The sequence below is a fragment of the Parus major genome, chromosome 4A, assembly GCF_001522545.3.
Source record: "Parus major isolate Abel chromosome 4A, Parus_major1.1, whole genome shotgun sequence".
Lineage (NCBI taxonomy): Eukaryota > Metazoa > Chordata > Aves > Passeriformes > Paridae > Parus > Parus major.
In genome coordinates, this window is record NC_031772.1 from 17,468,169 (window position 1) to 17,484,517 (window position 16,349).

Consider the following 16,349-nt stretch of genomic DNA (forward strand, 5'->3'; position numbering starts at 1 on the left):
GTAGTTCAGCTCATCACACTCCTTCCCTGCTCCAGTGTGGGGTCTCTCCCATGGGAGATGGTTCTCCATGGACTTCTCCCATGTGGGTCCTTCCCATGGGCTGCAGTTCTTCCTGAGCTGCTCCAGCGTGGTCCTTTCCCATCCCACAGGGTTCAGGAAGGGGCTGCTCCAGCAGAGGGTTCCCGTGGGCTCACAGCCTCCTTTGGGCATCACCCTGAGCAGGCGTGGGGTCCTCCATGGGCTGCAGCTGTGTCTCTGCTCCCCCGTGGCCCCACCATGGGCTGCAGGTGGATCTCTCCTCTGACCCTCGTGTGCCTCACCTGTGTCTCCTCCCCTGGCCTCAGTGGCTACAGGCTTGTTGCTGTCACATGCTTGCTCCTCTCTCCCAGCTGCTGTTCTGCAGCAGGTTTTTTCTTTTCCCAAATACATAATCCCAGAGGCACTGCTGATGGGCTCAGCCTTGGCCAGCAGTGTGTCCCTCTTGGAGCAGGCTGGTTTTGGCTCAGCTGGACATGGAGGAAGCTTTTGGCATCTCTGCACAGAGGGTTGTCACCCCTGTAGCCTCCCACTACCAAAACCTGGCCACACAAACCTGGTACAGGTAAGAACATCCAGGGAACAGCACTCAACAGCCACTTGGAATGAAGTGTGTTATGTCTAGATTAGGACACAAGCTGTCTAGCTCTTTATTTATTCTAATTATTTGTGGACTCATTTATAGGTAATTTACCTCCTCTGGATGTTTTGTTATCCTGTAAGGGCCAGACATTTATTGTTTGCTCTAACAGCACTTGCTCTGAATGTAGGTAAGGAATGGTACGTTCCAAGGTAGCTCCCAAGGTCACAAATCAGGTTCATGGCCAAACCAATAATAGCAGGGCACCTTCCCCTTCAGTCCTGTTTTAATTAGGCTGAACAGTGTTGAAATAGCTCTACAGTGGTGGGGAAGCTGTTTGCTTAGAAAACTCAAGTGTGAAAACACTAATAAATAGTGTGGGGACTGTCAGTGTAGAGGAGCCTGTTTGCCTCAGTAGTGCTTCAGAGATGGTTCTGTATTTTTTGGCTTGTATGTTTATTAAAAACCACATGCTTATAGGTTCTGATCAAAAGACTGTGTCTGTACTGCAGAGAATAAGCATTTTGCAGCAGAAGCTTTAAACAAAAATAATAGATTATTACTCTCAAGTATAAATAAAATCAATAAATAAAATTTTACGAGTGACATAAAATCACTTTTTATAGACCCAGATAAAGTATTGCCCTAAATTAACATTTTTCTCTAGTGAAGTATAGTAACACCTTTACTTAGATTTGACCTGGTATACCATAACAAAGCTTATGGTACAAAATGATGAATAATCAAGACAAAAAAAAAGTTGAGAAGGCTTTTTAGTATTAGTTTGTATGTATTTTTTGATTGGTTGTCAGCAAGAACATTTTGCTCTGAAAATGATAATTTTACATTAGTTAGTATAAGATTTAATGAATGGTAGTAGATAATGTTTCAAGTATTAGTCACCAAGACACATGCATACTATTCTGAATTCATTCTGTATTGACAACAATAAAACAATACTAAACTCATCTATAGCTCCCATTTTCTTTCTAAAATGCTGTTACCAAAACAAGTTATTTATAAACTAAATGAGCAGAATTCCACATGTGGCTTTTTTGTTGTTGTTGTTTTTACTACCAAAAATGTACTTTCTTGTGGCCTTTCTAAATGTGCTTTATTTCTTCAGACCATCTGGAATGCATATAAAATCTCTTTATATGCTTTTACTATCAAATAATTCTGAAGAACTCTAGGTTTTTTTTCACTTAATGTGAGTAAATTGTCATTAAATCTCCCTTCTAAAGGAGAGCATGCAAGCTGTTAAGGCTGCAGTGTACCATTATCATCTTCTGTAATGTTTTCTAAGTATGCCTTCCATCCATGAGAAAAAGGGAAGCCCAAGATTAGGGAACTGGCAGTTGTGTAGCAGCATGAGTCCAGTAATTAGAGGGAAAGACTTTTGGACAGATTGAGAGAAAAATTTTAAGGTACTCTTGAGAGTTAAAGAGCTTTGTTCTGCTCTTTCAGACTTGCTCCAGTGATTGATGGTACACATGTAGTCTCAAAAGAAAAGTGCCCTTCACTCATGCAGAAAATCTTTTCATTGTAAAGTGCTATTTTGTTTTATTTTGAGTACCTCAGGAGATCTAAAGAAATTGCAGATAATTTTTTTTTTTAAATGGATGGTTTATGCTGTTTTATGTGGTTATTTTCAGTGGTTGGAATAGTCACTGGCACTGATGTGAGGATATTCACTCACAGCTCAAGAGAGCACTCACCTGTACATCTTTCTGATAAAATGAGATTTTATTTTTTTTAAGCAATAACAAATTGAAAGTCAGAAGTTAATAAATTGATGTGTTCAGGGAAATAGTAGTGATGGTAAAGGTGGCTGCTCAGGTTGAATATTCAGAAGTTCTTATGACCAATAAAACAGGCACATGTTGTGTGAAGAAATTACAGAAAATGTAATTTCTTCTTGCTGTTAGAAGACTATTTTGAAATTAATGGGAAAACAAACAGTGGGAAGGGTGGAAAGCCTTTATCCTTCATCTGGGCTCACTTCTGCTGGGGATAGGGCAGGTCAGGAGTTGAAAAAGCATCTGGAGCTGCAGATAAGGGGTGGTGAGTCAGGACAGATCAGCTGCAGATTCCAGAGGGCTGATAAAGAGGGGAGGGAGCAAACAGCTCTGTGGCACTTCTTAACAGGGGCTGAACACCCTTGGCCTAGGTGAGGGCAGCTGGAAAAGCCTTGTCCTGGGAAGTTGTAGGAGTTTTGGGAGAAATAAACCATGTAAAATTCCAGGGGATAACATAGAGCTTATGTATATATGTATATATTACAGCTTTCTAAGGCAAGCCTGGCATTGGGGTGTTGTTTTTTACTGTAATCAGTAAATGTACTCCAGATTGTTCCTGAGGTCTAAAAGTGTCTAATGAAAGTTGCCAGAGGATTATTTTTTATTAGTTAATCATCAGCATTCAAACAGATCAAGGAATGATCTGGACCTGCATGGTTGTCAAGAAACTCTTGACAAAATTACCACCACACAGCATGTATGTTGATGGTAGATTTAACAGAAGTTTTGCATCAGCAAATTTTCATATTCAGTGGACCTGTCATATTCACTCACCTATTCACTGTCATATTCAGTGGACCTGTTTGTTTTGAAGTTTGCAGGTGAAACTGTTCTATTAGTTCTAGTGGTTTATATCCCAAAGGTGACATTTTAGGTAATAAAATAAAGATTTTATTATTCTTACCTGTCTGGCTTCTGACAAGCAGAATATTACATTTTTGCTGTCTTCATGTCATAGCAGCATCACCACTCAGACTTCCTTAAATTTTGTCAATAATTGTAAACAGTGAAAATTACTTAAAATAGACTTTTTATGCTTTTTTGTCAATAAGGCTACACCTACTATTTCACTCAGTATTTAGAAAAATTACATGCTTTTTATTTGCTCTGATATACTCAAGCAGAAACAAATGTTTAAATCTCATGTGGATGTGTATTGAGATTAAACATAAGCTTTCAAGCTTGATAAATTGAAGTGAGATGTGTAAGTAACTCTGAGTATTGTATTTTAACAGTGAAAGCAAGTTGAATACATTGGTACAGAAACTCCATGACTTCTTGGCTCACTCATCAGAAGAATCTGAGGACGCAAACTCTCCTCCAGCATTATCTAAAAACAAAAGTATAGGTAAAAAGACATTTTATGTTCATTTTCAATGTATATGTGATTCAAAAGCCAAGTAACTTGATGTTGTTATTTCACTATATCACGCTTCACTGGGATAATTATATCAAGTCTTAAGTGGTGATAGCTTGATAAATACACAATAGGCCTTTGATACAATATTTATTTCAGTTCTGAATCTTTCTAAAGGTGAAAAAATCTGATCTTCTGCTAATTTCCCTTCTCTGAAACATGAGATATCAAACACACAGGTACCTGCTGAGCTAGGAGTTCCTTGTTCAGTGTTTCTGAAATTATAAATGCAGCATCTTGTTTTTTCTGCTGTGGTAATGCTTTTACAGTCCTTGTAGGTGTGGAAGAAGTTGTGGAGATTGTTTCCTTAGTAATTTGAAAAAGATTTCTACTTATCGTCTAGAAACATTTGAAAAGAAAATAATACTTTTTAAAAAACTAGAGGCCTACACTAGGTCACAATTGATATTGGAAATTATTACTTTGAAGTTAGGTACCGAAATTTAAACACTTCCATGACAGTGATTACAAGTGAAATCATTTCATGTCAGTACTAAATAAAATCTGTTTTCAAATTTAACTGGTTAAATTTGTTTCTTAGGTGAACTTGGACTGGATACAGGTGCAAAGCCTTTCTACTGATTAATGAGCTAAAAGTTGTGTTGATGTGGTAGACTGCAGGAGAAGAGTGTGCTGGCTGTATTTCAGAATTTATTTTCAAACTCCAGTTGTCTTAAGTAATGTCTTCCATGGGTTTTCTGGCTTGTAGTTTTTATCTTTTAATGTTGGGTTTTCTGGCTTGTAGTTTTTATCTTTTAATGTTTTGTTTAGAGAAGGAGTCTGCTGCCTGTAGCATTCACCTCCTCATGTCAGCATCAAACAGAACTGTTAGCACAGGAGAAAGAAACAACTCATGTGGTGCTTCAGTAGAACAGTAAAATAAACTGATGTAGTGCATCTCAAAGTGAAATTTTGCTGAGGAGCACACGGGGAAAAAGAAATCTCTTCTTCCTCTGTAGTTAAAAATTAGCATTTGTTTCTTTGCCATAAAACACAGATTGTCTTTGAAATGGATGCACTTGCAAATTCATAGCATATTTTTGTGTTGGTTTTGAGGTCTAAAAGAACATATTAGAGTTGAAGAGTCAGGATTAAACACTTAAATATTAGAATTTACTGTGCAAATTTCCTTCTCATCCCAATGTTCTGTGCATAATGAAAATGTCTTTAGCAACTGTGCTTGCTTTTTTTTTTTTTCTTTAATCCAGAGGGTGCTCATTACAGGCAGAAGTTATGGATGTGACTGGGGCCAAGTCAGATTTATTTAGTAATGGATCTTATTTTATTCCAGAATGTGGAGGATATATGAGCTATAGGGTAGAGTGTTGTGAGGAGGGAGATGATGATGAATGTGGTTAAGCATGCCCCAGGAAGGCTGGATGTCAGAAATCAGTTGGGTATTAGCTGGTATTACTTCATACCCTAAACTTTTGTCCCTGCCACACACAGAAGGCAGTTAAAACAGGAAGCAATATTTGCTTTATAGCCTTAATAATGTTCTTTATCTCCTCTGCACTGGAACTGGATGTCTCCCTCTTTTCCACTGCATGGCTGCCAGCAGGAGAATCGAGAGCCAGCCTGCCTGCTCTTGTTCCAAGAGTGGAACAGCAATCCCAGGGGAAGCTCTGCTCCCTGATAGCCCTGGAGTGGCTGGGCAGGAGCAGCCAGGCCAGCTCTGGCTGCAGCACTCGGGCTGCTTCGGTGGGCACACGGAGAAACTGGCACTGCAGCGTGTTCAGCTGCCTTTGGAATAGCACATGTGCATCAGGCTGCCAGTCTGAGTGCAGAGTCTGCACACACTGGGGCTGCCAGAGCAGGGGAAGCTCTGCCAAACTCTCCAAGCTGGTATTTTCCATGGGTTTATCACTCAGGCAAAGTTGGTCAAGAGCAGAATGTGGGCAGTATCCAAGCTGCAGCAGAAATATTACCCTCCTTCCATATCTCACGTTTCTCCCTCACAATAGGGAATGCCTGTTATTCTGGAGAAGAAATGTCAGGTATTTAAAAAGGCCAAAAACACTGTCTGCTTCCATTTTGTATTTCCTCCTTCACATGTGGATGATTTTCCCTGCAATTTACTCAGTTCTGCAGAGGTCAAATATCCAACATTGAATTCTCTAAGTGATTCAGTTTTTTCAAAGTATAGAAGTAAATTGTTTGGTTCTCCCCAAAACTGAAGTTTAAGGTTAAAGAAGTTGTGGTGCTAGTAGTCTTCTGTCAAAATCACATTTTTAATGTGATAAGTGTCACATAATCCTGTATAAGGCTAATAATCCTGATAAGTATCCTGTAATTATACTTCCTTCTCAGTAGTATCTGTTAAAATCCTGCTGTTCCTAAACTTTTTGAGCAACTTCATACAAGAATCATTCAATCACTGAACTCCAAACCTTCCCTTCCATTTCCAGGACTGGTGGATTGGAGCAGGGGCCAATAGGTTGCAGGTCTTTAGGCTTTATATTCCACACTTCCCAAGCTTGAAAAATAGGAAATTATCATCAGAACCTGGATTAAATGGGATTTTTGTCTGTGGTTCCGTGATCCCAGATTTAATACTTTGTTGCTTATGTCAAGATGTGTGAGAGAAAATACTTGTAGGAAATTCTCAGAGATCAGCAGAAATGCACTAATGATATTATTACATCTCTGGAAGTCAGTTACCTCTATGCAAGCTGGTGAAACATAAACAATGCTGTCATGTGCAGTGTGAAGAACTTCTGATGTTCCTTGCATTCCAATGGACTCCTTTAATTTGTCTCCATAGGTAAAAGTAGAGAACCTAAAGGAAGCCCAGCTTCAATGGAGAACAACAGGGATGAGGTAGGAATAAAAAATGCTTTTGAATTCTAGTTGCATGTGTAGTGCACGGTGGCTGAGATCACTCTGTTGCTTTTACAATAAATACTTCAATAATGTTGTCAGAAGCAGCCATAAATGTGCTCCCCCTTCACCCTGTTCTCAGATAACAGTAGGTACTTAATTGTTCTTTAGGCGAATATGCTTCCTTTAAAAAAAAAAAAATGGACCTATGTTAAACTGAGCAGAAATTTTTCGTATGGTATTTCTTACTTCAGTCTGTTCTATTGGAAACATTCTGGTAGACAAGGTCTTAACATTGTAGAGAAAACACAAGTGCCAGTGTCTTGCCTTAGTTTGCCTTTACTGCTGTAAATTCAGGTATTTTCTACTGGCCAGACCTCGTTGTGATCTGAGTGCAAAAACCATTGAAAAAATCAGTTTTGCTCTGAAGGCAGCCAGTGCTTTCTGGCACGTGAGCCACATACAAGAGTCTGTTGTGCTGGCAGTTCGTGGCTGCTGCTCCTCCTGAGTGCCAGAGCCCTCTGGAAGGGTGTGTTGGAAAAGGGGATGGTTTCTTCACGTAGCAAGAAGAGCATTCCCAGCCCTGTGTGAGCTGCTGACTTCGGACCTGAAACTCCAGAGATTCAGTTTAACTGAGCTGGCATGACTGTTGAAATTGTCAGTTGTAGTTACTGTTTTTCCTGCTGCTCTTTTAAAATTATTTTTTTATAAGGGCACTGATGATTTGAGTTGTTTCTAGTTAATGCAAAAAACTGTTCTTTGACAGCTCCCTTGGATATAAATGTGTTGATTTTTACATTTTTTTCTTGTTTCTAGGGAAGTAGTTCTTCAGAAAGAACCAAATCCTTAGGATCATCCCGTTCCAAAAGGTTGGTTTGGAAAATGATAAAAAATAAATAACTTTCTGGGTGTGAGAAGCTATAAAGCTATAGAAAAGTGGGTGCACTGCGTCAAATATTTTAGGTCCACACCGGTAAAAATCCATGGAGTGCTGGTAAAACAAATGCCTCATAGTACTTTTAAAATCCAAACTATTTCTCAGGATGAAAGGCTAAGATGCTCAATCTTGGTTATTATTTACAAAGACAAGATTATTCCATATCTTCAGGACAAAGGAGTTTGTGCAAGAGTTCTTTCAGTCTTGTACATGTAGGATTCTTCCAAAAACGTAATTTGGGTCATAGAGGAAAAAAAGGCTTTATGTGCTTGACTGTTGGGAGAGTGCAGCATCAGACTGTGCTGTTGGGTTGTCCTGTGCAGAAACTGCCATTTTCTGTATCCCTGCTTAATCCTTTATCCCTCATCTAAAAAAATATGGAGTGAATTGTTTACCAATTGCTTGAACCTACAAATTATTTGTGTCCCAAGTAAGAGCAGACTCAGTCCAGTCAAACTCTTCCTCATCTGCTCTCAGCTGATGCTCACTCAAATTCTGTCCTCTGTGATTTTTATTAAATCTCAGTGAGCTGTGCAGGGAGTTGAGTTTTCAACAGCTGCCATAGTGCTGTTCTTTAGAAGTCTGTATCTCTTTTCACTCTCCTTTTTATCCAAGTTGCTTTATTTTATCATGTCTGCTGGAATTAATATTCTTCAGTCTCCTTTTTATGTTTGTCTTGATGCTATATTTGCAAGTGTGGTTTTGTATTTGGCTTTAGTTTCTCCCTCATCTTTTGAATCCAGTGTCCTTCTGAACTCCTTTTATTTATATACTTTTTTAGTTCTGCTTTTTGCTTCCTGTCTTATCACCAAAGGGGTTTTCATCCATTTATCATACTGTACCTTATATTGACAAAACCAGTATCCTGCAGTAGTTCATGCATTTCCTTCAGACTACTGAAAAATTTGCTTCATATTCTGTATTATTTTCTCCCCATCCTGACATAGTAAATTCATTCATTTTCATGGATTCAGTTTTAAATTATTTTTGTGGAATTCTGTCAGCTGATCCTTTTGTTCAGTGGTTGGCTTTTTCATTTCTTTTTGTATTTCTTTCATTTTCTTGCAAGCATCTCTTCTGCCAAGATGCTTTTTGTAATTTGCCAATATCTGTATGTTCTCTTTGTGTTGCCTCTTAAACCTGAACGATGGATAAAATTAATGAGCAGACATTTACTTGTGTTTCATTTAGACTTTTTTCCTGGAATTGTGACTTTCTTAAAAATACATCAAACCTCGATTTTACAACAAAAAGATTTTATTAGTATATACCTCTGTTTCACATGAGAGGGGAAAAATCCTGTTACAAACCAGAAAATTATCTTACAATTGTGTAGTAATAACTTGGAGCATCCCAACTCATAATGTCTTTAATTAATTTAAAAATAACTTAGTTTTTCACAGTTCATATGGTGTTTTGCCTGCAAGCTTACCTGAATTGCAGTTTGTACTATTTGTCAGAGCATGTTTTTTTTTTCTGTCTATGCAGGAAACCTACAGTTGTAACAAAATATGTTGGGTCAGATGATGAACAAATCATAGATGAAACTGTAAATGAAGATATTTCAAATGAGAACTCAGAGAATGATGTAGATATGCAAAGCTTGCCTAAAGGTAGGTCATGTTTGGTTTTTTTTTTGGTTTCTGAATTCAGCAAATTAGCCAAGATTATGATGCAGCATAAATAATTCACTAGAATTAACATGTATCAGTAAATGCCTCTCGAAGGTCCTGTTGGTTTTCTGTCCACAAAAAAGAGGAACCTGAGCACTTTCAGTTTGGAACCCAGCAGATTTTAATCTGTGGGTGCACACAGATATGCTGGTGGCTTAATTTCAAAAGCCTGCTGACATCTGTATAAAACCATCACAAAATGGGAAATTATTCTGTTGTTTTGCAGGAGTCTCAAGCTCTGTCACTTGGAGGTCTTATTTTACTGTTCTTTGAGGTTATTAGCAATTAGATCAACAAAAGCAAAACTAACTCTGGGGGTAAAATGCCATTATTTGATCTATTTTAAGCACCTTTTAGACACAGTTAATACTGTAGGCCTACACTCCTCTGCTCTTAGCTGCAGTGTGAGTTGGATTAATCTCCATTTTTTACCTATGAAAATTACAGGAAAAACTGCAACTGTTCATTGTGTGAGGAGCAGTATTAAGAGCAGTCACTCTAAAATTATTTATTCAGAATATTAGATTATTTTCAGTGTCCTCACAACAAAACTTGCCTCTTAAATAGGAAAGATGTGTTCTTTCCTTCACGTAATTTAGATTAGTACTTTGTTTAAATGAAAATGTCAGATTTTGAATCTTGTTAAAGACAAAGCATGTTTTAGTCTATTGCTTTTTTATTTCATAAACTGAAATAAATGAAGATGAGGGAAACTGAATAGAAGGAGTCAAAGAGAGAAAAAGGTGTTTTGAGGGATTTAAGTGATGTCCTTTATTGGTAGCACATTCCTGTCCTACACCCCCCAGAAGTGTGACAGTCCTGTCCTGCACGTGCCACAGCAGAGCAGAAAGAGCAGAATTTGCTCCCCAGCCCATTCAGTCCTTGGTTTCTGTCCTACAGCTGCAACACAAATGTAATTTGAAATATGTGGTGTTGGTTTGGTTTTGTTTTGTTTTATTTTTTTTTAACATCTGTGCATTCAAAACTTTGTTGAGTTTTAGTCAACAGATTGCTTTTATTTTATCTTATTTTGGTTGGCTTTATTAATCAGAACTTTTGCACTTCACTTGGATGTGTAATGGTTTCCAATTTCTAAATAAAATTATTCTAGGTACAGTGGTTGTACAGCCTGAGCCAGTGCTGAATGAAGACAAAGATGATTTTAAAGGGCCTGAATTTAGAAGCAGAAATACCGTTAAAATGAAACCTGAAGCTCCCAAAAAGCGTGGAGGTAAATACAGTTTAAAACATCTACTGAAACGGGTTTAAATTGTTGCTCATGACCACATTTGGTACGTCTGAAAATTGTCCATATTTCTGATAAATTATCCTAAAAATACCTCCACTCTTCTGGCTTTCTGTTCATTAGGGATTTTAGCTGACAGAAATTAGCCTCCATTGCTGCTCCTGCAATGCAGCAGTGAAAGCTAAGATTAGTTCCCATTAAATTCCTTATTTTCAGTGGGTATAGGATGCTTCATTAGGTGCAGTTGCTTGGTTGCAATCAGATGTTATGAGCATTCCTTTTTTAAAGGAGTTGGAACCCCATTGATACAGGAATATTCACAAGCAACCATGTTTGAGCAGAGACATGTATGGGCAGATTATCCATCAGTGAGCTAAGAAAAAATCTAAAGCCTCAAACAATATAAAGACTTTTTTGTTCTGTTTTGAAATTGTGGGAAATTCCCTACCAGTGGGCCCTGCTAAGAATTACCTTTGAAAAGCTGCTGTGTCAGCTGATTTTCCATATCTGCTGCTAAAACTGAGAAGTTAGGTAGATTGTAATACTAACAGAAATTAATTTCTCTCCCTCTTTTTTTTTTCCCCCAAAAGCAAAGGAGAGGAGGGAGGATTATGTATAATATAGCCAATAAGACAGTAGATATTTTTGTTAACCCTACTGGCAATATCTTAGCTCACACACCTCCAGCAGTAGCCAGGATAGTCATACAAACAGCTCTTGCACACACTTTTTTCCTTGCCACTGTATCATTTGAGATCCTTGCTCTCTTTTAAAGTAATTTCTTGAGTGTTGTGGGTGATGGGGAGTGAGATGTGACTGTGTGGAAATAAATGTGCTTGTGCATACACCTGGGCTCCTGTGGTGTCTGTGACATTTTGAGCATTGATGTTTTCTCTAAATTACAAACTTTGGAAGTTGGTTCTGTTTTCTACATGCAAGATGTCCTCTTCATATAAGAATGCTTTCTCCATTTGTGTTTATAACAATTCTATATATGGTCCAACAGAACTTTCCAGGGGTACAGTGTTAAAAAGATAAGACACTTGTGCTTGAGTTTTGTGGCTGGTGTCTGCATCCCCAGGACAGTTTGTATCACCTGCCTTTCCAGCTTTTTTAATCTCCATCCTTAGGGAATTTGCAGGCTTTTATATATATATATAATATTTACATTTCTAGTGGGAATTATATGACCTGTGTGTATTAGAAATAGTGGTAGAAGCAGATCTCTGGCCTTTCTAGCAACCAGATGCTCTTATCTAAGACTGTGAGAGGCATTGTGTCATTATTTTCAAGTTCTGTGTCTACAGCATGGTTGTGGTTGTATTTTTGCTAAGAAATTCAGTTAGGAATGTTTTTAACCAAGTAGTTTCTCAGTATCAGTGAAATAGTAGTAGTTTATTTTTTTTGGGTCATCATCATTTGTAGTAGTAACCTGGTTTACAAAGGTTTGCCTCATAAATTCTCTTTTCCTGGTGCCAGCTTGTGGGTTTGAGGAAGGAGGCCATAGTGCTTGTTGTGGAAAACAGGGAAGTGGCTCAGGGCTTGGAAGGGAATATCATGTTCTCCCTGGGTTGGCTGGGCCCCTCAGTGATTCCTGCAGCAGTTTAAGGACTGTGGTGTGTGCCAGGCTTGGATTCTATGCTGCTGTCTTAGGTTCTGCAATGCAGAATGTGGGATTCTTTCCCAAGGAGTGTGATGGGATGGGTGTGTTCATCCACGGTTACAGCAGCGTTTGAACCCGGCCTTTGAGCTGGTTTGGAGCTCCTGAGAGGGGCTTGCAGGTCCACAGGCTCTGCAGGACGTGCAGTCAGGAATAGCTGGAGGCTGCAAACACATCCAGCTTTCAGAATTTCACTGAATTAGGAGCATGGATCAGGTGTTTCACTGCCCCCTGAGCCATCTGAGGCTGTGCTTCAGCAGCAGATTGCTGGGAGCTTGTACTGTGTCTTGAGAATGTTCATTCTGTTCCTTAACATGCTGGTGTTGGAGCTTGGTTCTGATTCTGGGGTAGTGATATTTTCATTAAAAATAGAAAAAAATCAGAGTCTGTACTCAGATTGTAAGTATTAAATTCAACTGTTTGTATTAATTTCCTCATTGACTTAATCACTGAGCATGACAGCAAAGGGACAAGTCACAGTTCAGTGATCTCTTACCAAACCTGTATCTGCTTGATCCCAAATTGGGCTTTTGGAACAGCAGAACTTCCACAAATGATTTTTCCTTTTTCTGCTGTTGAAAACGAAAAGGTCTCCAAGTATTAATTAAGAGCCTGGCATGGAGTAATCCTGCCAGGTCTAAGTTCACCCATTCTAAAGTGAATTGGAGGGCTGGCAAATGTGGATGCAGCAGCAGAGTGATGCACACACCATGGGAGCAATCAGCAACATGGGGAGACCATGTGGATTACTGCAAACCTGTAGTGTCAGAAAAACCCAAAAACCACCACTGAGAAGGGAACAAAATGTGAGAAAAGGTTTTTCAGTCACTATTGCAAGGATTACTTGTGTTTTCTGGAACAGTTTTCTGTGAGAAATTAAAGCTGTATGTGAAAGAAATGTCATAAGATGAACATGAATTGCAGTGGCAATTCATGTTCATTTATTGAACAAAGATTAAATGGGGAATGTTGTCCAGCATATCAGAGCTGCTCTGAAAGAATTTTAGTGATGACTCTAATTTAGGTGTGTTTTCATGAGGTGACCAGTTAACCCAACTTAAATCTCTAAAAGGAAAAGAATTATGCTTTGACCCCAAGTGCAGCAAAGAAATCAGGGGGAAATTCAGTCTTAAAACAGCAAATCTTTACAGAAAGATTTCTCTGGTACTGGGTGGTACAGAAGTAAAGGCCTATAAAAAACCTGACAGGCTAGAATATTAGAAGAAAATGCAATAGATATATACAGATTTTTTAAATAAGGATGAAAACAATTAATGTGTGCTTTCTAATCCTCTCCATAGAAGAAGGGCTCCATGGAATTGTGAGCTGTACAGCTTGTGGGCAGCAGGTGAACCATTTTCAAAAGGATTCAATCTATAGACACCCTACACTGAAAGTGCTTATTTGTAAGGTATGTGGTAAACAGTTCTGTTTGGTTTTGTTTCAAAATGTCATATTAGTTGGTTTGGGTGGGGTTTTTGTGGGAGTAATTCTTGTTCATTAGTCAGTAAAGTTTTCAGTCATTAGCTGTTACAATTAAGGAAATTAAAAGGAGGGGGAAAAAAGCAAATATACTTACGAATTTATATTCCTTTTTTCTTATATCCCAGTTAAACTGGTGGTGGTTTCTTTGTTATTTAGTTTTACAGCTTTAAGGGTATAATCTTAGTGAATTTTTAATGTTAAATGATCTGTCTGAAATTTCTGCCTACTCGTAATGTATTTTAAGAACGGATTCAAGTCTGCATTTCCTGGTAAAGCAATCCATGTAAAACAGCACTGAAATAAGGAGCAGAAAAGCAGCTTCAAAACCATCTCTGTTTCTGCCAGCTCCTGGACCATTTTAATTTATGGCAGCTTTGCAATGCTGGTCTAGTCCATAATCTGAGTTTTCAGCTGTGTGGCTTCCTGGTGGCTCCACACAGGCCCTGATTTGGCTGCAGAGGGAAGAGGTGGGACAGGAAGGAAATGTCCCTGCCTCCTGCTGTGGAGATCTGTGTTAATTTTCAAAGAGCTGCAGAGATCTCTCTTTCATATTTCTATAGTGATGGAGATTTTGTATTTATAAAGATATTGCTAAAGATAGCATTCTGTGTTATAATGTACATGTAGCATTTCCCTGCTTTTCCTCCTCCTTCTTCCCAGTTCTTCATTGTTCCATACTCAGCTGACAGTCAGCCGTGCCCATCTAGTCTGGTGTGCTGGCTTTTCTCTGCATTCTGGCTTGTTTCTTTTACAAAACGTGCTTTACAAAAATCAGCTCACAAGGTGACCTTTTCCCATCTCCACTGGAGTCCCAGCTCTTGTTCCTGGCCTTGCACAGCCATGTTCCTGCAGTGTGACCAGTGACATTGGTCATTTTTGTAACCTGGGTCAGGGTGTTGGGCTCAACAGCAGCTCTTGATTGGGAGCTCTGCTATATGAGTTACATCAAGGGATGTTTCCCTTGATTTTCTCTATTTTTACTTAATTGAACATGGCCTTATGTGAATGTGAGAGGGAGGAATGGAAGCCACTCATTTCAAGCTCTTCCATTATTTCTGAGCCTAGTCCTGCCCTTATTTTTCTCCTACTTAGGTAAAAGTACTAGACCTGAGAAGCTATTTTCCTTCGATTGTAAATGTTCCATCAAGTGTCGAAACATCAGATTTTACTGGGCTTTTATGTTGATTTTGGTTGTTTGGATAGTTTAGTTGAACAGATGTGTGAGTCTGTTCCAGATAATGGGGCATCATCATTGTCAATTCAGGTGATGAAGCTGCTTCTGCATTCTGAATTGTATAAATGCCTGTTCAAAGTAGAGGTACAAATCTGGGAGAACATTTCTTCAGTAACAGCTGGGGAAAAAATGACACCAAACCTTCAAAGTTTCAATTCAGTAGCTGAAGCCATCAATACTCCTAGCTGAGTAATTTGTATTTTTTTTCTTACCATTACCAAATTTTCAAATGATGATGCTTTGTTTGCACCTGGAAATGGAATTCTTGGATGTTAACGTCATGATAAATGCTGAAGACATTTTAATCTAAAGCCTTATGGCATCACATGCTAACATAAGGAGCATCCAGCTGAAAATTGTAATTTTTGTGGAATTAATTGTGTCAGGGAGGATGTGGTGTTGATTTACGTAGGAAATAGATGGAAGAAACATTCAGACTGGAGAGAAACATTCAGCTGATGTTCTAAAATACACAAATATGCAGCCATCAAACAAAAGAGTGTTTCATTTTCCAGCAAACCTTAAGCCATCTAAATAAGTCATGGTTTGGGACATGAAAGATGTTTTTTAGATTAAAACAAATGTAAAAGGCTTAGAATGCGGAAGACCTTGCAGCTGCTGCTTTTACTGGTTTGCTTCTAATGCATGCTGAAATCTAATGAATTGCTGAAGCCCAGTTGAGATTTAATAGAGAATTCCTTGTTCTCTCTCTTTCTTTACAGACTTGCTACAAGTATTACATGAGTGATGACATCAGTCGTGATTCAGATGGGATGGATGAACAGTGTAGGTAAGTGTACAAAAACTAAAGTAAACCCCACAGCTCTACTGGTTTGGGGATTTATTTTTTTTTTTTGCAATTGTGATATTATTGATGAATAAAGACAAGTACGTAAGATCTGAATCAACAATTATTTGTCACCAAGAAATGCTCAATCACAGGTTTTTTTTAACTGTTGTTTTAGTAATGAACAGGAAAATATTTTATAAAGAAATCTAATAACAAACACTTGTAAGATACCACATTTTTAACTAAATTAACATACCACCTTCCTAACACCTTAAAGATAGGGATAAAATCTGACATTCTAAACTTCATGAACCAGAGAAACTCAGTTCTCCAGATGCATCTCACACTTTTGAAATACCAAAGCACTTCTCTGTCCTTATGTCAAATATCTAAATGTGTAATTCAGTCAAAATTGTGCATTGTGTGGTTTCTATGAGCTTATTGTCCACCACTTTTCAGTCTTCATGTACTGCAGTAGCAATGTATGAGCAAAGGCCAGAAAGACTGAAGCTTATTAATTTTACTGTAAAATAAATCACAAATTTACAGGAGAAACAGGGAAAATATAATTTAATTAATTTTCTTCTCTTCTTTAAAGAAATCAATCCTGAAATTGTGTTTGAAAATTACTGATCATTTCAGCTTTGTGAGCTGTTAATCTAATACATGAAT

General features: G+C 38.3%; 1 protein-coding gene across 5 annotated transcripts in view; it reads left to right on the forward strand.

The window, feature by feature from the left end:
- The first annotated feature begins 497 nt into the window (after positions 1-497).
- The window catches only part of ATRX (ATRX chromatin remodeler), a 56,593-nt gene continuing 40,741 nt past the window's right edge, over positions 498-16,349 (forward strand). The window contains exons 1-8 of one of the 5 annotated variants that reach the window (XM_015626326.1): positions 498-601; positions 3,651-3,763; positions 6,597-6,652; positions 7,469-7,521; positions 9,078-9,202; positions 10,374-10,493; positions 13,470-13,579; positions 15,610-15,677. In XM_015626326.1, coding sequence (XP_015481812.1) covers positions 513-601; positions 3,651-3,763; positions 6,597-6,652; positions 7,469-7,521; positions 9,078-9,202; positions 10,374-10,493; positions 13,470-13,579; positions 15,610-15,677 — 734 coding nt within the window. In that variant the 5' untranslated portion in view covers positions 498-512. Of the gene's footprint in view, positions 602-2,420; positions 2,787-3,053; positions 3,113-3,650; positions 3,764-6,596; positions 6,653-7,468; positions 7,522-9,077; positions 9,203-10,373; positions 10,494-13,469; positions 13,580-15,609; positions 15,678-16,349 lie in introns of those variants that run through there. The other 4 variants (XR_004497291.1, XM_015626324.2, XM_015626327.1 and 1 more) reach the window with 4 other exon arrangements.